We start from the raw sequence: 20147 nt of genomic DNA, 5'->3' as shown, positions 1-20147 counted from the left end.
AAAAAAAAAAAAAAAATAGAAAAAAAAAAAATCCAAGCAGAATTGGTCATTTCTGGACATAATTGTTTTTAGTTGTTGGACTCATGGCGACCCCATGTGTTGCAGGGTAGAACTGCTCCATAGGGTTTTCAAGGCTGTGAACTTTCAGAAACAGATCACCAGGCCTATCTTCTGAGGCACCCCTGGGTGAGTTCGAACCACCAACCTCTGGGCTAGTAGTCAAGTGCTTATCTGTTTGCATCACTGCAAGACTCCTCTGGACATAACATTACCCTTGAAATTTGATGCATTTCTTCCAAAATATTTAAAGAACTTCGTGTGTTACTAACAAAATTACCTTCTGTGTACGTAAAGGATCAGCCTGGAAGAAAAAAATGACATTTAAAAATTATGTGGTCAAAATGTCACTTAGGCCAAAAACAAAAATAACCAAAACACAGTTTCCGAGAATGCTTATTCAAATTAGAGACTGGCTGTGATTCATAGTGAAAAATTCTGTTTTCCTCAGCTAGTACACTCAATTGTGGTTTAAAGGACCTCTTTTGTCATAAATAAAGCCTGCTTTATTTCACCTAGAGCTCTGGTGGTGTAGTGGTTAAGAGCTTGGCTGCTAACCAAAAAGGTCCGCAGTTTGAATCCACCAGCAGCTCCTTGGAAACCCTATGGGGCAGTTCTACTCTGTCCTATAGGGTCGCTGAGTCGGAATCGACTTGACAGCAATGGGTTTGGTTTTTTGGTTTATTTCACCTGATCTGACAAGATGTCAGAACATATTTGTGGTGTGGTAGGTGCTTATCAGGCCTGGGAAATGAAAATTAAGTCAAGGAAAATGAAAAAATAAGTTTTACTACACAGAAGATATTGAAGCCCTGGTGGCATAGTGTTTAAGAGTTTGGCTGCTAACCAAAAGGTCGACAGTTTCAATCCACCAGCCGCTCCTTGGAAACCTATGGGCAGTTCTAGTCTGTCCTATAGGGCCGCTATGAGTCAGAATTGATTTGATGGCAGTGGGTTTTTTACACAGAAGATAGTTTTATTATTAGAGAAAATATTTTAACATGTCAACTGGTGATAAGCTATTAGACTACTTATGCAGTATTTTGGGTTTTCAAAACAGAATTATGGTTAACAGTACACTATCATTGTAAATTTCATAACATTTTCAGGAAGTCATTTAAATGACTAAGGGAAAACTAGTTAACAATGGAAATCATTAGCTTTTTAAAGACTCTGAATATTGAGTTTTTATGATAAATGACTTACGATATTTGCTGAAGTATTATGGCACCTCCCTACCAAAAAAGAAAAAACCAAATCCATTGCCATCAAGTTGATTCCGACCTTTTGGTTAGCAGCTGTAGCTCTTAACCACTGTGCCACCATGGCTCCATAGCACCTCCCTAGACATCTGAAAATCAGAATGCCCGTAGATGAGGCCTAAAACTGACGTTTTAAACATGCTCTCCAGATGACTCTCATGCACATTAATTTCCTAACTAGAGGATAACTTTGACTCTGGTGAGTTTCTGGTGCTATTTCAATCCAAATTGAGCCTTTTAAACATCAAACTTAATGATCAAATTTCTTTTTAAGAAATAGGAGTATTGCAAAATCTAATGCATGTGATCACTACTGTAGCAGGAAACAGGAGATGGCACACTAATGCCACCTGTAATTCGAGGCTACACATTTACCTCAAAACATCAAAAATTTTGTTCCTTTCTTTGAATGTAAAACTAAGATAAATATACAAATCTGAATATACACATACAAATGATTTACTATTAAGTTTTATGTTCCTGTTCCTAATGTTAAAAAACAACAGCCAGGTAAGCTGAATACAGTCGCCCTTTAGCCAGCCTTTGTTGGTTAAATTTCTTTCAAAAGATAGAGCGGTAATTTAAAGTGAACTTATCCACGACTCACAGAACAGCACACCTAAGGCTGGTTCAGTGCTTTATACACTTTCTAGCCCTTGATGATATCATATTCCCCAATTTCAGAACAAGAAAAAGATATCAACATCTTAAAGAGTTGAAAAAAGGCCTAAAAGTCACCAAATCCAACTTTTCACTCAAAAAGGCAAGCTTGTAAAGAGCAATTCTGACAGTCATCCAGTTTGTGCTTGAACATTTTTATTGATATGGTCCTTATTTTACGAAGCAGCTAATGCTGCGGCACAGCACCTTAATATACAACCATAATCTGCTCACTTAACTTCCACCTGCTGGTTTGAGACTTGCCCTCCTCCTAATTTAAGTCCTTCCAATATTTGAAGACAGCTGTCATGTCTCCACCCCACCTGCCTTTTTTAAAATAATATTTTGTTTGTTTTTGATGAACTTAACTGTCTTTTAGTTGTCTCTTTTCCAAGCACTCATCAGTTCTAAGATACACATTTTTTCCACACATCTTTGAAATTTGGATGCATTTTACAATTGATGGCTTGTCATAGTTTAATTGGGCTACTTTTTCTTCTTAGTGGTGCGTGAAATAATGGTGTGCCTTTCAACTGTTGGCAATTAGATTTGCTGAAATACAGCAATCATTCCATTCCCCTCAGCACTTTTTCAAAGAACCACAGAAACATTCAAGATCATCCAGTTCAACTCCTTACCTTATACACACAACATTGTTTAGTCGGTCTGTCCTTGATTATGTTCTATGAGCTTGACTCTAACATCTTACAGAGCAACTCATTTCAAAATTGGAAACTAATTTCTTCAGTTAATTTTTTATATTTCACTGAAATCCTTCTCTTACTGGTCCTAGTTCTCTTCAGTCACACAAATGAGCTTGACTTGCCTTTCATTGACAGCTCTTAATTTGAAGAAAGACAAGTTTCCAAAGTTTATTCTCTAGTGCCATTACTTCCTTTTTGTCTAACATTTTAAATTTGCAAACTGTAAAATGGGCATACTAAAATCTACCTCATAATGCTATTCAAAAGACGGGATACAACAATGTATGTACAACCGTCTATTGCTTTGCAGCTGGAAAGCATGCCTTCTATTTTCCCAGTCAAGGAAGCTTTTAAAAGACAGCATCCAAACTGGACCTCAACTTTCAAATGGCTGGCATGACCACTTCAAGTGTAGCTGGCACCTTACCTTGTTCTGAGCACTTAATGTAGCCTAAGATTACATTAGTACTTTTGGCAGCAGAATCACAATTCACATTGACCTACATATTAACCACTCTTTAGCCATGTCATATTCTGCCATCCTTTATTCTTTTATAGTTTTAGCAACCAAAGAGCAAACACCAAATAATTATCCTGATTCAATGTATCCTATGTGATTCAACTCAATATACCAAACTACTAGGTTCAATTTAGATCCCAATTTTTACTTTCAATTGTTTGCTTTATCGCCCAGCTTTGTCATGTATGCATGGTATGATCTAATTAACTGGTAATGCCAGTGGCAAAAAGAGCCTCGCCTCAAGATGTCATTAGAACCCAGCTTTTAAAAAGTAAAGACACCGAGATATGTCTTATTCTCTAAAGACTGTCTTAATGGAACCTAGTTAGTGGGTATATTTCTAGGTCTTCTTTATTAACTGCATAGACAAACCATGGTTAAGAGAGCACTCAGTACCGGTATCTTCTGTTTACACACATGCATATTCAGGTTTTCAGCAACTTTTCACAAAATTGATGTTACTAAGCATATCTAAGTTAAATGAACTATGAGATTCCTCCTTCGCAGCCATGCTCAGATACCATATATTTTATGAGCAATGGATATAACAGAATGGAAGATCTATGGTTTGTGAATGAAAGGGAGGCAAGGAGATTCAGATGAGGAATCTGCTAGAAATGGGAGAGTGGGAAAAAGCTGAAATTTTTGCAACTTAATTGAAAACAAAACAAATTATTGTGAAAATGAAATTACAGCAAAAGATTGTAATTATTTCAAAGCCCAAAGCTTTAATATGTACATTTTATTTTCAAATTGAATTGTCAACTTATACCATTCAATCAACAAGTATTCATCAAGCACCTACGGTGTCCCAATTTCAGTGGCAAAAAGGAAAAGACCATTTAAGTGGCTGGCTTTATATGTACTGTAAAAATTCAAATAAACCTTCAGTTCTTAATTAGAATTTTTTATATCTAAGGAAAACTATTTATGCAATGAAAAATCCTGGAAAATGGAGTTTTATTATAGAAATTATAGTACCACAACAAGAAACATAAATACTTACAACTAAGTTGCTTAAAGGACTTCCCGCTGCAACTAAATAGCTTTTGTTTTCAGAAGGCCAATTGTGGTTGTGGTTTAATCTCAAAAATTTAACACAGTGTACACATCCATGTCACTAATTACATGGGGAAAAAATTAACTAAATTAAATCTAAGGAAGAAAATGTGAAATTAGTTTATGTCAACTTCTGAACATGTTTAACCCCAAATCATAAAACTAAGGAATGTAACAATGTGTTATATTAAAGAGTTTAATGTAGTATTTTTAAAAGGTTTCAAACAGAATTTTTAAACTTGGAGTTGAAGTCAAGACATGGTACCTTCGGATCTTAACAAGTTATAAAAAACTGGTTTCCTTGTTTTGATGGCCCAGGGTAAGAAAAAACTCAGAAAACTGGGAAATAGTGCACTTACAACTCTACATATGGCAGTTAAAAAAGAACAAATTAGAGCCAAGGCAACAAAGCACTTGATAAGGGCTATCTATATTGTTTTTCTGAGTCATCCATACAGTACCAATCATGATCTGCTTTAGCTGAGACTTTGTCTAGATCCTTTGTTATGTTTGTACTCATAAGAATAAAGATTCCTTCCTGTTGTCTTTTTCTTCCCACCCTTCTCATGGTTTTGTAGGAAAAGTTATGCTTTACAAATTGAATTATTATGAAAACATGTAATCTTTACTTTTTTTAAGATATCAATTTCTAGGATTTTATTCTGGTTTATGTTAAAAATGGTGTAGTTTTTCTGTGAAGACTTTTTTTTGTACAATAGTTAAAACTATAATTACATAAGTGCCATCTTTCCTACTAAGGAAATGCTTTGGTTTAAATTCTGAAAGATAAAAAAATGTTGATATTTTTATGTCAGTTTTTCATATCTTAAAATACATAGAAAAAGTTAAATTTTAAGTCACTTTATATTCCTGATACATAAACACAGCAATGTCATAAACGTTTCATTTTCAAACATGATTTGGTAAATGTCAACCAACTTTCACTCTACATAGAAATATAAAATGAAAATTTAAATAATCAAAACTCACAGCCTCTTTTTCTTCACTCTCTCTCTAGTTCTGCTTTGGTATCTTCAGCCTTCAGGCATTTTAAAATACATTATTTGTCTTTAGATGGAAAAGAATCCATAACTCACACATATCCATGCCAGCAAACTGAAGGGAAATTCTGTCCCACTCCCTTTTTTTGACTTACCTTAAATTTGCACATTACCTCTTAAAGATATATCCCAAAGGTCTATCAAGAAATTTCGCATAAAAGAAAGTATTCTGATTGGGTCCCAAGAGTGTTCGGGGCATTTTATTTCTAGTGCTGCCATAATCCATTTAAAAACAGTTTTCTGTTTTGAACTTGGCTAATACTGAGAATGTCTAAGTTTTTAACCTACAAATGAAATGGCATATGGCTCCATTACATTACTTGGCAAAAGTTGGGAAAAAAAAAAAAAGGATTTCATTTTAAATTGCTTAGTCACCATTCAGTTTGATATTTGTAAAACTTCTTTTTTTCCCTTTATTTTTCATGTTGGAGAAATAATGTCACAATTTCAAATCAAAGTCAACACTGCAGTGAGGAGAGCTTTTCTACTTTATTACAAAGAGAAGAAGCCTTTATGTGGTCAGAAAATACAAGATTGATCTTTTTTTGTCTTCCTATGAAACGCTGCTGTTCAAACAGCCAGAGTGAATTGTCTCAGTTCACTTCTTTAAGTCCCATCACATTCACTTGGGTATGGATGTCCTTGGCTGCTGAAAATCTGGCCCTTTAATGCACAGGGCGACAAAGTCCCCTGACCAGCAGTTCCAGAATGTCCCATTTTTCATATATTGCATCCATGCACACCTCCTAAAAATGAGGTACAGCAGGGCAAACATTTTCCAAAATAGATGTCATATATATAATATATACACATTCGTACATACATACCTTTATTCATGTGATGTCCAAAAATTTAAAAAAAATGTACACATTTATTACAAAATTGTAACAAAGACTGGACAGTGTTTTGCTCATTCTGGAAAGATGAAGCTCAGTAATAACACAACCCTGGAAACCATCCAGAGATTGTGGCAATATCTTTCTTCTAAACAGTCAGATATTCTGCATTAAGCTTGGCGAAACTGCCTTTCAAAAACAGAAGGGGAAGTAAAATGAAGGGAGCAGACCTTGCTCATCTTTCCAAATGAAACACGAGAAGGATCTTCACATAAAAATGCACAAACATTTGTTATTTTATTACCAATAGTGCTACAATGAACAATGCAAATTTTGTGGTCTAATTTTGTTGAGTCTTTTGTGGGTTTTCTTTCTTACATTTTAGAAAGTAACTGGTAAACTTGTCAGTGTACTTGCGTGTCTTTACAGACCAAGTCTGTCTGCTGGCAAAAAGAAAATAAATGAAAAAATTCAGACCCTGCTCAAATTAGAGAAAAACAAATTAACAAATTTAGATGTTGGGCAGCACATAATTAGTAAGGCAGGACCTCAAAATGGTGACCCTTTGCATAAGCCAATTGCCAGATCCTCAACGAATTAAAACCAGGGTGCCTGAGCCACATCAGTTCTGCAGTTATGTTGAGTATTGTGCTGAGACAGCCATACCCCAAGAAAAGGGAAGTCTTTTTAGAAGGCTTGCTGAGCAGGGTTGTAGTTGAAGGTGGATGGCAGGTGAGGCCGTTCTTCTAATTTGTCATATTCCAGATGGAACTCCTACAAAAATAAAGAATTTAGGTGACTTCATTGTAACCTCTTCCTTTGATCTCAGATTTTTTGTCAAAATATGTTTTGCTGTGTGAACAAATAAAATACCTACGGACACAGATATACCAATTCTTCTTCCCTCTAAGTAAAATGCAGCTTGAAGAAATATAATGTGCTACAGTTTCTAAGTAAAAAAATAAACATAGACTTTCTGTTTAAAAGTCAGAGACTACCTATGAACACCTATTTTAAGACACCGAAATTCTATGCATTTCTTTGTTTAAAAATAAGTCTGGGGGGGGGCAGTTAGTAATTTCTAATAAAAAGTACTGAAAATTGTATGATATTTTAAAGTTAGGCCCCCTTCAATGAAATACAAAACCTAAAATTTTACTTTCTGTCCATTAAAAAAGCTTAGAAGTGAAGTGAATTTTCCAATTTGCAGTATCACACTTAATAAAAATAAATAAATAATCAAAACAAAAAACACATTTAGTTATTTTAACCCCATTAAAATCTGGGGAAAACAATAAACTTAACACTCACACATCTCCAAATTTGATACTTCACAAACCCAAAATCCTAACTTAAAGGTAATGCAACTGCTACCCAAAACTAAATGGTGGTTTTGCTGTAGGCACATTTGAAGACTCACTGTATAGCTTTTAATCAAATCTTCGAAATACTCCATTAACTTCATAAATTTTAAAATTTAAGAATGGTGAAACAATTTTTTTATATTGCCTCAAAGATCAAGAATAGAAAAATTACATAACTGTATATTAAACAAACACATCTTTTCAACTCCCAAGAGAAGGATTTTAAAATTACTACTTCTACAACCTGAATGTAATTAGCACAAACTATCACCGTACAATCCCATTTAAAGAACTATGAACCTTAATATCTATTTAAGGATCCCTCGTGGAGCAATGGTTAAGTGCTCGCCTGCTAACCGAAAAGGTAGGCAGTTTGAACCCATCAGCGGCTCTACAGAAGAAAAGACGTGGTGATCTGCTCCTGTAAAGATTTACAGCCTAGGCTGTAAATGGGGCAGTTCTACTCTGTCCTATTGGGCTGCTATGAGTCGGAATCAACTCTTAGGCATACAGCAACATTAGAAATTAAGCCAATGAGTAATTTTAGCATACTGGGTTAACATATTTTACCTTACCTGCCTGGTTTCAAACTGATTCCATAATAGATGTTTTAGTATTAAATTAAATGAAACACCTAGGCAATAATAAACTTTAAGATACAGAATAAAATCTTTAAAATTTAAGGATATTACATTAACAATGACAGAAATAGCAGATATAATTTATTGAAAGCCTACTAGAGACACATGTAATCTTATTCTAATCTTACATAATAACGCTGTTATGAAGTAGATAACATTATCCTCATTTTGCACCTGAGGAAAATGGAGCTCAGAAGAAACTTGCCCAAGTTACAAAGTGGCAGACCTAAGATTAGGATCCGGACCCTCATGATGCCAAAGTCTGTACCTTTTCTAGTATAACATTATTTTTAATAATTTTAGCTGATCCAAAAAAGAATTAGTACATTATACCCCTATCCAGAAATAATGTTGAAAAAATTCAGTCCCCTGACAAATGCTTATAAAGAAGGTAGACCATCATGACTTTAATCTAAAAAGGTTCACTTCATATGATAAAGAAACTAAGGCACGGAGAGAGAAATGTTATTTGCTTATCAGTAAAATCTAGCCAAAACCAGAATGACCACAACTGTCACATCCTCTCTATGCATTGCATAGCCACTACTCCCCCTCTCCCCATCCTTGTCCTGAAATTAAAAAGTTTATTGCATGGCTGAAGTTAAGTATCTAAATTAGTGAAGAAAATATATTACTATTTTTTGAAATTAAAATTCACATCTTAGTTATCACAAATATCTGTTGCTATGGGATAAAAGGAGCCCTGTTGGTACAGTGGTTAAGAGTTCAGCTGCTAACCAAAACGTCAGCAATTCGAATCCACCAGCCACTCCCTGGAAACCCTAGGGGGCAGTTCTAGTCTGTCCTATAGGGTCGCTATGACTTGGAATCGACTCGACGGCAACAGGGTTTGGATAGGATAAAAAGTCAATTTATAACTGTTAAAAACTTGTAAACTCCACTATCTCTAAGTTGTATAAACTAAAATTCTAAATGTATTATTTGAATTTAAATTAGATTAACTTAATCAATGCATCTCCCCACCACCTATTAAAAAGATCAATTTAAACTGAAGGAGCGTAAGTATTTTAATATAATCATTTTTAAAAAATCACACAGACCCTTGTATATCACAGATTCAGAAATTATCTAGGTCAAATTTTGTCTTCTATGTATTTTTATTCTTCTTAAAATACAACACGCTGGTATTTCTTTGTTTCCTAACTTTGATTACTGATTACATCTCTATTACCTGTTTATGTTATATGAATGCACACATAACACTCACCCCCTTCTATACTGTGTGGGGACGTTTGTCATTTTGTATACCATGCCTCCTGACTGGACTAGTGCAAGGCGCATGTTGTTGTTAGGTGCCACGGAGTCAATTCTACTCATAGTGACCCCATGTGATAGAGCAGAACCACCTCACAGGGTTTTCTAGGCTGTCATCTTTATGGAAAGGTGCTCTGGTGGCACAATGGTTAAGCGGTCAGCTGTTAAACAAAAGGTTGGTGCTTCAAACCCACCAGCAGCTCCATGGGAGAAAAGACCTGGCAATCTGCTCCCGTAAAGATTACAGCCTAGGAAACCCTGTGGGGCAATTCTACTCTGTCCTATAGGGTTGCTATGAGTCGCAATCAACCGGATGGCACACAACAACAATCTTTATGGAAGCCAATTTTCCAGGCTTTTCTCCTGCAGAGGGGCTGGGTGAATTTGAACCATCAACCATTCGGTTAGCAGCCAAGTGCTTAACCACTGTGCCACCAGGACTCCCTGTCAGGCCCCTAGCCAGTGTGTACTTAATGACTGATGAAGTAATGATAAACACAGTTTCTTCATTTGTTTTAGGAACATGACAATTTGTGAGCTAATATTCAATAATTATGTATTAGAAGGTCTATATGTATACTTACTTTTAATTTAAAAAAAAAAGACAAAGATTCTTATAGTTTAATGATTAAAAAGAATAGAGTTCTGATATCTTTCATTAAACAAGTTTTTAATGCCTTGGTTTTTCTATTAATAAAATTAAGATATGTCTTCTCAGCAGGTTACTGTGAGAAATGAAATATATACATTGGATTCAGATGATCAAATAAAATTATTACAAAAGCATTAATATATCGTCACTGAACTAATACAGACACAGAAACATACACTGCAGGAATGTTTTTTCAAATTCTCAAAAATGTTAGCTTTCTCTTCACCATACTAAATCCTCATTAAGAAAGTAGTAAAATATCTTAGTTATTAAATAATTTTTATTATTTTGCAAAGTACATATTACTAATTAAGTATAAAGATGTGCTAATGTGTACCAGCGAAGTTAATGGAAAATAATCACAATTTATATCAGGCTATTACATGATTTAAAAATCCTAAACATTAAAAATCCTCTTTAGTGTTGGATCTACAAGGTGATGAAGTCTGTTAATAAATACACTATGAATAAAACTAAAATTTCTTAATTCCCAATCAAATTTCTGGGAAAGCACTGAATAATCTTCAAAAACACAGAAGCCATTGTGAAAAATTTATTCTTTGAATATAATGCAACTTAAATGTTGTTTAAGTTCATGAGTTTGTATTTTAATATAACAAAGAGAAGTGAGCTGCTTATTAATACCTGATAAAAACCAACAATTCAGCTTGCTCTTGATTTTGTTATACAGTGTCAGTGCCAGGGGCCAGCAAATTGTTACCTCAAGGGAGATTTCTTAAGGAATAGCTTAATGATACTATTTCTTAAGTCTTATTTTCTAACTTCATATCTAAAATTTTTAAAGATAAAGGTCAAGACAAAAGCTGAACTCTAAGGGACAGATCAGATAAAATTGGGGAAAAATAAATAGATGGCCATGACTTTCTTTAAAATGACATTTACCTGATTGGGGAATTACTTCTATAGGAAAGTAAAAGGGTCCTATTAATATTTAGGTTATTTCTTAACATTTACTTTTATGAAAGAACTTAGATGTGGAAAATTGATTTCCTCATGTAAGAAGGATATGTCTAATTAAAATTTAACTAAAATTATATAGATACCTACTACAAACATACATTACTTTTTACATATATAGGCTTGAAATAACTTACAATGATATTCAGAAAAAAAAAAAAAAAAATCACACTGTTACTCAACTAGTATAGAGAAAACTTCAATTTTTTTTCCTCCAAAGATATTTTTCTCTCTGCCGGCGTATTATCTAACCCAGTGGTTCTCAAAGTATGCCCCCAAAGGGAGACCAGCATCATCACTGGCATCATCTAGAAACTTGTTAATGCAAATTCTCAGGCCCCCAATCCCCAGATTTACTAAATCAGAAACAACAGAGGTAAGGCCCAACAATCTGTGTATTAACCCTATAAGGTAATCCTGATGGAAACCAAAGTTTGAGAACCACTGACTTAACAACAATCAGTTTCAATTTTTCCATCTCTGGAAAAATAGTAAAGCTACGATAACAATGGTAATAACAAGAGCAACAAACTACGAGAACCACTCCCACACACTGAATACCTAATATGTGCCAAGCATTGTAGTCAGTATATATGTACATGTGTGTATAATCTCATTTAATCCTCATGATAACCTACAAGTAAATATAATCTTGAATTTCCAGATAAGGAAACAAGTATAGAAAGGTTACTTGCCCACAAGGTCAAAGCATAAATAGCACAGGTTTGGTTTTTGGTGTGTCTTATTTTTGTGCTTTTTGTTGGGCTCCTGTTTTCCTATTTTTTTCCAGTTTTATATGAAATCTTCTTGGGATGTAAATCTTCTGTAATAAGTATCTGCGAAGTATTTTATATTGTCTTCTGAAAACTTTTTACATTTTATCAATTTAGTAAAGCTGATTAAAACACCAACCCCCCCCCAAACTAACAACTATAAAAATTACCCAAAGAACTAATTGTCAAGATATGTTTTCCTTCTGTTTAAATAAAACAAGCAAAACTAACTGTAGTTTTTAATAACTGCTTAGTTATTTAAAACATTTAGCTGTTCATGTTTCCTGGAAAACCTGTTTATAAAAATAAGTATATGTGATGGTAAACTATTTAAATGAACAAAATAGGCTTATTCATATTTTCTTTAATATTAATAGCTTAAAATGTGAATTTACATGTAAATCTAATACACACATTTATTCAGACATACTCTAGAGATCTTCACATGAGATTAAAGAAATACATCTACATTCTTAAAGTATTAGCATCATAAACAATTTTATTATAGAACTTCTCATAACCTCTTATGATTATGGGTGGAAGTTTATCAAAACAATGAAAATCATGGAATATACAGTGATATAAAAGTAAAGAATTTACTAGGAACTGCAAAAACAAAAATATTAATTAGATGCAGTATATTCTAATAGGCTCTAGTAAAATACAATTAAACTCAATTAGCAAAGAAAAAAATCACATAAAAATAATTCCGGAAAATGGAGACAAATGGTCATAGTTTTCAGTATTGGCATTCATAGGTAAACAGTTCTACCGTGGCTGTACTACAGGAACAATTAAATGGCAGCTTACTAGCAAATTCTTCTTCTGATTTTTTATCTTCCTAATCTAAGGGCAAACAGTAGTCCAGATAAACATGGTACCAAGGAAATATCTTCAATTTTTCTTGTGGAAACACTGTTTCATGACACAAAATCATATTCCGTTCTCACTGTCCTGATGCAAATGTGCCGAAGGCATGATGAATGACTAGATTATACTTCGCCTTTCATATTAAGAGAAACAAAACCATGAAACATGAAATTAAAAAAGAAAAAAATTACTAAATCCCAAGAATCACTAGTAGAAAATACATTCAGGGAAATCCTGGAGTTGTAAAATCAGATAATGTGGGTTATAGATTCTCTAGTAGGTAGTCTAAATACACACACAAAGTACTGAACACAAATGTGAAATATACACTGGCACTAATGGAAATTCTGGACAGGAGACAGAAAGAATCCTACCTTTCCATAGGTTTTTATAAGGAAAAGTTGCAAAAACAACACAACCCAACTTTTTCCCACAGCCCATTCTCCTCAATATTCAGAATACTAGTCATAGGAATAGTCATGGTCCATGCTTGCACAATTTTCTTTCTTTAAATAGCTTGCAAATAAAAATTCACACTTTTATCTTGCAATTAATATAATGTAAAGTGTAAAATAAAATGCTTCTATCTCTTTATATACAGCTTTTAGGAAACTCTTATACTTGCTTAATTTAAGGTATCAATACTATAGGAATACATGACTGGGATTGCAAGAGGGTATCTTTATTTTACAATTCAGTAGACACAAAAATATTTCAAATGTTACCAAGGTTTGTGCAAAATTACAAAATCTCTTTACTAAGTTCCATCATTTTCCTAACTATTGGTGAAATGAACTGTTTCTGGAGACCTTCCTAGAGCTAAAATCAAGTCAAGGAGGTGGAAACAAAAGATTTAGCAAATCTGTGGTACATTATTGGAAGGGATGTATCGATACATATGAACAGATAAAAGGGAAGACTTTTCTTTAAAAAGTCTAGTTTTATACATTTACACATTTACAAAAGGAAAAAATATACCTTAGCTACTTTCCTCCAGTTAAGACAGTCAAAGAAGTAATATGTTCCCCTCTCGTATGTATTAGTTTTCATTGTTGGCTCCATGCCTGGTGCCCTGGTAATCCATACTCGTTCTTCTTTGTGGTATCTCCAATCACGGTTAAAGCTTCAATTTTTAAAAGAAGAAAGCAATTAAGTATTTTCTATGGCTCACATTAGATGTTTCCCATTTCTCAAAACTCTTCTCAGAATTATGCTATACATGAATATGGATGCTTCTTAATCCTGATTCTTATTAAATATAGACCTATTGAAATAGAAGAGGAAAATAATTTTCCCAGAAAATACAGTGTTTAATGTATATATACATCTTTATTTAACTGAACAAATCTTATACAAACAAAATGAGAACTTAAAAGCTCTAAGCAATAAAATAAAAACTGAAGTAGACCAAATAAAGATACACTGTGTTCCAGGAACTTCATTGCTTTCTTGTTCTTAACACTCAATAGAAATTGAAATATCTATTAAAACAAATAAAGATCCCAACTATTTGTATTATTTGGCAAGCAACTAAATACAAAGTCTACTTGAAATAACTACTTAGTATAATTTTATAACTATGTTGAAAATAGAATATCCATGATGAAAATTTTTAATGAATGTATTGCTTTTATTTTTTATTCTAGTCTCACTGATCCTAAAGAATCAATTAGGATGTGCACTACTTGTAAACTGGGGTTAACAACCAAATGATAGTTCCTAGAAGGTAAACGTGCCAAAAGAACAAACTCTGATTGAATAAATCTCCATGTAAATACCTTCCTATCACCACAGGAAGATTTGTAATAATTCCTCTGTTAAAAAAATGAGGGGAAAACAAATTCTCTTAATTAAGAAAATAAAAATAATTCATTATCAACCGTGAGTTTTACATTTTTAAGTATCTTATCCACGGTCACTTACAGAATACTGTAAAATACTAAATATGAGAAAAGGTCTCCCAATCATAAGGCCATAAATTTTTAGTAATAATTCACTATACAGTAAGCACAGTAACTATGTTACCAGTTGGACATATCAGAAATGTGACACAAAACTTTTATCCTTAGAGCATCAGGTGAAAACAGAAATACCAAGAAATGGACAAACTTCAGTATACTAACTTCCATTTATATTGGTTAATAGGCTGCTGACAATGAACGTGGATTTTATTTTATCAAACTTCAAAACACACAACAAATACCATTTATTTTTATGCAAATAATGCACACTTGTGTTTGTCTGCCAGCCACACCCTACCCCTTCAAGGCACCCTCATAAGCGCCCCCATGCCAATCCTCTTCATGTTGCTATAAAAAAAATTTAGCATAGCATGCTTACAAACACTGCGGGGGGGAAGCACAACCAACACACAAACACAGAAGGTGCACGTTATTTGTGTAAAAATACGGTATGCACAGTGCCTTGCCTAATGATACTCAATAAATGTTTACTAAATGATGAAATTCACTGTCATTAACTTATATTGTTAGACCAGAAGTAAGAACCACAGTCATGAACTATGATTTTATACTTCATGTATTTACAAAAATTAGGTTAACCAAACCATGAGTCAAGTTGATTTTGTCTTCTTAAAAATTTTAGGGTTAAATTTGAAATTCTTTTTCTGTACACCGTGATTATGAACCCATGGTAAAATACAATTTCAATCTAAATTATGTTCATTTTATTAAATGTAAAAATAAATTTCTCAATGAAGAAATATTTCCACTTTAAAAAAAAACTATAGCCATCTTCAATTTAAAAAAATAAATGCTTTCAGAATAATCAAGATCCTCTATAACAGAAAAGTGAACAAGATACTTTGAACATACAGCTCTACTGCAGCTAAAAGTTGTAATACGTCTCCTCCATTCATGTAATAAAGATAGAAGAGAAGATCTTCTCCATATCGACCAAGTTTTATTGCAGCCAGCTGGAAAAGAAAAATAGATTATTCTAAAATGTAAAATATTTGAAAATCCTAATGTTGCCATCACTTAAGTAAAAATGGAAAGATAGACACTCTTCTTTTTTGTAACAGGTAACTATTATTACATGATTATACAAATAAACAGTTATAATTCTAAAAGGAGTTTATTCATTTAAATGACTAAAGTCATTTAACAACTATTTCTGGTACATCTATTTGATGTACTAATAAGAACAAAAGCTAAATAAATCTTCCAAAGCAAGACCATATGTTGTCTGTCTTACTCCAAGATTTACTAATATCCAATGTGGAAATAATACTAGAACATTGTGCTTAGAGATCCAAGACTTACATTCAAGTCCTAGTTCCATTACTTACTGATATGACTATGTCCAACTTATTTAATGTCTATAAGCTTTAACTGTAAAAAGTGAACTATGGCACCTATGAGTTACTAACGGAGTAATGAAATAGAGTGAATGTAGATGAAAGCACCTTGTACAGTGTCAGATACGCAGACAACTTATACGGAATGTTGACTGAATCTATACCAACAGTAATTCACAAATCGTTAGGTTGTACGTTTCTAGCAAATTACAGATGGTAAGCACACAAATCATAAAGGGATGGTTTTTATTTTGTTTACATGGATGACTGAAAGATGACTGCTCTACATTTGTCTCTACAACATATGATGCAGAAATACAACTGCTTTCCAAACTATTAAATGTAGATGAGTTCAATACTTTCATATTCTCACATGAACTCCCCAAAACAAAAATAGTTTTCTCTCTTTACTGGATTCTATATCATAATGTTCATCTGGTTGTTACATATTCTTTGAATGTAATTTTTCTCTCTATCCATGGTATCCCCATTTAGGCAACAGAACCCAACTCAACAACTTCTCATTTGGTATTTCTCAAAGTGGCATGAGGAAAGGTTCTGGAACAGTTAGACAATAGGAGCAAAACAGCTGTATAATGCAGGTGGAAGCAAATTACACAATTAACAAATAGGAAAAACTAGCCCACTTCATCTCAAACTTCTTGCCTTCCATCCACTCAACTATTAAAAGACAGGAGAAATATTTCCTTTACTCCCCGGTCCACAACATCAACGTCCATTTAACTACACATCTGTATGGCACAGGCTCAAAACACTGTCATTTATATACATATATATTACACATATTTATAAACATATGAATAATATAAATTTTTCTTAAATTATATCCTATCAAAGGCTAAAATCTAGATATTATTATGCATTTCTTCCCCAAAAAGAAACGAATCCTCTTAGTTCTTTCCTAAAGCAAAAGTATTTACCATTTTCTTTCTTAGAAAAACAGATTAAGGCTGAAATCTGTTGTTCAAAAACCAACCTAGCTGCCGTCAAGCCGATTCGACTCACAGCAGCCCTATAGGACAGTGTAGAATTACCCCATAGGGTTTCCAAGGAACAGCTGGTGGATTTGAACTGCTGACCTTCTGGTTAGCAGCTATAGCTCTTTAACCACTGTGCCAGTAGTTACTTTATAACTGGAACTTTAGGTAATCAAAAATATGGAAAAGAAAAAAAAACACAAAAATCCAAAAGCTGAAGATCATAAATAGTTTTTAAATATATATATATATATATGGAGAGAGTTCCATTAAAAATACTGTATCTGTAATATCTTAAAGAATAACCTTTCTCATTCGTAAGAGCATAAAATGGGAATATCAGAAGGGAATTTATCAAACTTGACAAATTAGTTTATCCCCACTAACTGTGGTTATGGTTGTACCTTGTTATTAACTATAAGAAATATTTTACCAGTCCTAACATTGTTTATTTTTAAAGTATAACCGAGGACGTCATTAAAATAGTAATATCATTAACAAAAATAGAAATAAAATTGTTATATACAATTGAATGGACTTAAGAAAGCACACCCCTGAGACCATTACTAATTATTTAAAAAATATTATGCTGTCTGAACTGAAAAACAGCACCTAAAAAATAGATATATTCATGCTGACTGAGTAGAATAATAAACTACACTCACCTTATCCCTAATGTGAATGTTCGTTAAGTACTCAGATGGAACATGGAAGTCTGGATAATAAAATGAAAAAAGCCTTATTAACTGAATCTCAGTTATAAATATCTTTTTGAAGATTTGAACACAAACAGATTCTCCTACCTATGTCTTGAGGTCGACAAGGTGAAGATGCCCAGGGTGATGCAAATTTGGGATAGAGATTTCTGAATAAGGGGAAAAAAAAAATACTTTGAAGTCCAAAGTAGAAAAAAAAGATTTCTAATCTTATTTCAGGAAAATCAGGCAAAACAATCACTTCAAACGTAAAATGAATATCTTTACTTCTAATTCCCTTTCTTGTATTTACTACGACTTAATAACATCAGGAAACAGAAACAAAATTACATACACATACTGCTTCTCAGTATTCTTGCAATACAGTATAAATGACAGTATATCACAATATACAAAATGTAAGATTTAAAGATTTCTACTTTTGATTTACTTTAACTCAAAATGGTTTACATTCATTAACCATGCTTCTAAGTAAAAGAACCTTCTCATTTATGTGCCTAGAGAAAAATCTGTAATTATTAAAAGTTCAAATTCACCAAATATTTATTGAGCGTCAATTATACACCTGGCACCGGTCTAAGTGCTTGATATATATCAGTGAACAAAACAAGATCACTGACACCCTGGAGCTTATTAACAATGAACATAATAAATACACAAATAAATGAATTCCATGTTAGTGGAGGGATGGGAAAGGATATTGTTTGCATAATTAAGTAGGGTGATAAGGTTAGGTCTCATTGAGAAGGTGAGAGTTGAACAAAAGATTTGAAGAATGTTGAGTGTGATAATCCTATTTGTTATCTGGCAAAGAACATTCTAGTCAGAGAAACCTACTATAGCAACTAAGATAGGGTCATGACTGACAAGTCCTGAGGAACAGGAAGAAGGCCAATGAAATTAAAGCAGAGTGAACAAAAGGGGAAGCTGTTGAGGTGAGCGTAGGGGAGAGACAGATTATGTAAGATCTGCAGGCCACTATAAAGATTTTGGGTTTTTAATCAGAATGAAACTGCAAACCCTTACTGGGTTTTAAGCAGAGGAGTAACTTATTTGAAAAGGATAGCCCTGGCTGCTGTATGAAGAACGGACTGTATGGGAGGGCACAAAGGGAGAATCAGAGACACCTGGTGGTTGGCTAATGGCATAAATCTAGGCAAGAGATGGTGATATGAACCAGGGTGGTAGCATTTAAAAGAAGAAAGATGTGGTCAAATTCTGTATATATTCTGGAAAAAGATGGGATTATAGGGTATAAAAAAAAGAGAAGAGTTAAGGATAATGCCAAGCTTCTGGATAGACAGAATTACCATTAACTGAGATAGAGAAGGCTATAGACAGAGCAGGTCTGGGCAACATATGACTAGTTAGCAACTGGATCTAGAAATCTCAAGTTCAAGAAAGAAGTCTGCACTGAAAATATAAATATGTGATTCCTCAATATGTAGACTATATTTAAAGTCATGACACTGGAAAAAATCATCAACAAAGTGAGTATAGAGAAGAGTACTAACATAAAAGGTCAGGAAGAAAAGGAAAAGCAACCAGTTGAGATCAGAAGAAAACTGAGAAAGGTATCCTCAAAGTCAAGTGAAGAACGTGTATCAAGGAGGAAGCAATGATTCAACTACGCCAAATACTTCTTTTAGTCAAGGATGATGAGTTCTTAGAGGTGACCACTGAGTTTAATAATATGGAGGTTATTGGTTACTTTGATGAAAGCAATTTTAGTGGAGCGGTGGGAGCAAAATCCTGACTAAAATGGGTTTAATACAGAATGGGAAAAGACAAATTGGGCATACAGATATGACTCTTTTGAGTAGTTCTGCTTCAAAGAGGAATAAAGAAAATGGGGCAGTAACTGGCAGAAGGTGGGTCAAGAGAAGGTATTTTTTAAGATGGGAAAAGAACAGCCTGTTAACTGCTGATAGAAATGATGCAATAAAGTACAAAAAAATCGATGATATAGTTAACAGTGTATTCTTAGAACCATGACGTTGAGTTTCTGAAAGCTATAAACAAAGAGGTACGGATCAACTCTGGTAATAGAGTGGAAGATAAGAATAAGGTGGTTGTGAATGATAGTAGGTAGTTAGATTTGGTAGCAGGACTGTGCCATCATTCTCTTGTGATTTTTCTTAGTAAAGCAGAAATCATCTGAGAGTAAGGATGGGGGGAGAAAACAATGAACAGACTAGGCATACCAAGTATGATTACCTGGCAGAATTAAGGGCCCAGTGGAGGTTCCTAGCCATGAATTTGAAGTGCGATCAGACACTGAAATTTTATATTTTTCTCTAGCTAGGTTCAGTTGCATAGGTCAGGAACAGACTAGGCAGCGATTTATCCAGAGTTGTGGTTTTTGCCATGCAAGTACCACAGTGAGAAACAAACTGCGAGAG

General features: G+C 33.7%; 1 protein-coding gene across 9 annotated transcripts in view; it reads right to left on the bottom strand.

Annotated features, from left to right (window-relative positions):
* Window positions 1-898: 898 nt before the first annotated feature.
* The window catches only part of CNOT2 (CCR4-NOT transcription complex subunit 2), a 194376-nt gene continuing 175127 nt past the window's right edge, over window positions 899-20147 (bottom strand). For 3 of the 9 annotated variants that reach the window (XM_023740825.1, XM_023740824.1, XM_023740826.1), the window contains 5 exons: window positions 17833-17894; window positions 17695-17744; window positions 15547-15647; window positions 13691-13835; window positions 901-6933 (listed from right to left, as the gene is read on the bottom strand). In XM_023740825.1, the coding sequence (XP_023596593.1) occupies window positions 6847-6933; window positions 13691-13835; window positions 15547-15647; window positions 17695-17744; window positions 17833-17894 (445 nt within the window). In that variant the 3' untranslated portion in view covers window positions 901-6846. Of the gene's footprint in view, window positions 6934-9873; window positions 12846-13690; window positions 13836-15546; window positions 15648-17694; window positions 17745-17832; window positions 17895-20147 lie in introns of those variants that run through there. The other 6 variants (XM_023740827.1, XM_023740828.1, XM_023740829.1 and 3 more) reach the window with 5 other exon arrangements.

This window comes from Trichechus manatus, unplaced genomic scaffold (assembly GCF_000243295.1).
Source record: "Trichechus manatus latirostris isolate Lorelei unplaced genomic scaffold, TriManLat1.0 scaffold00164, whole genome shotgun sequence".
Classification (NCBI taxonomy): Eukaryota; Metazoa; Chordata; class Mammalia; order Sirenia; family Trichechidae; genus Trichechus; species Trichechus manatus.
Note: the sequence above shows the minus strand (reverse complement) of the source record. Positions and strands in the feature narration are given on the sequence as shown.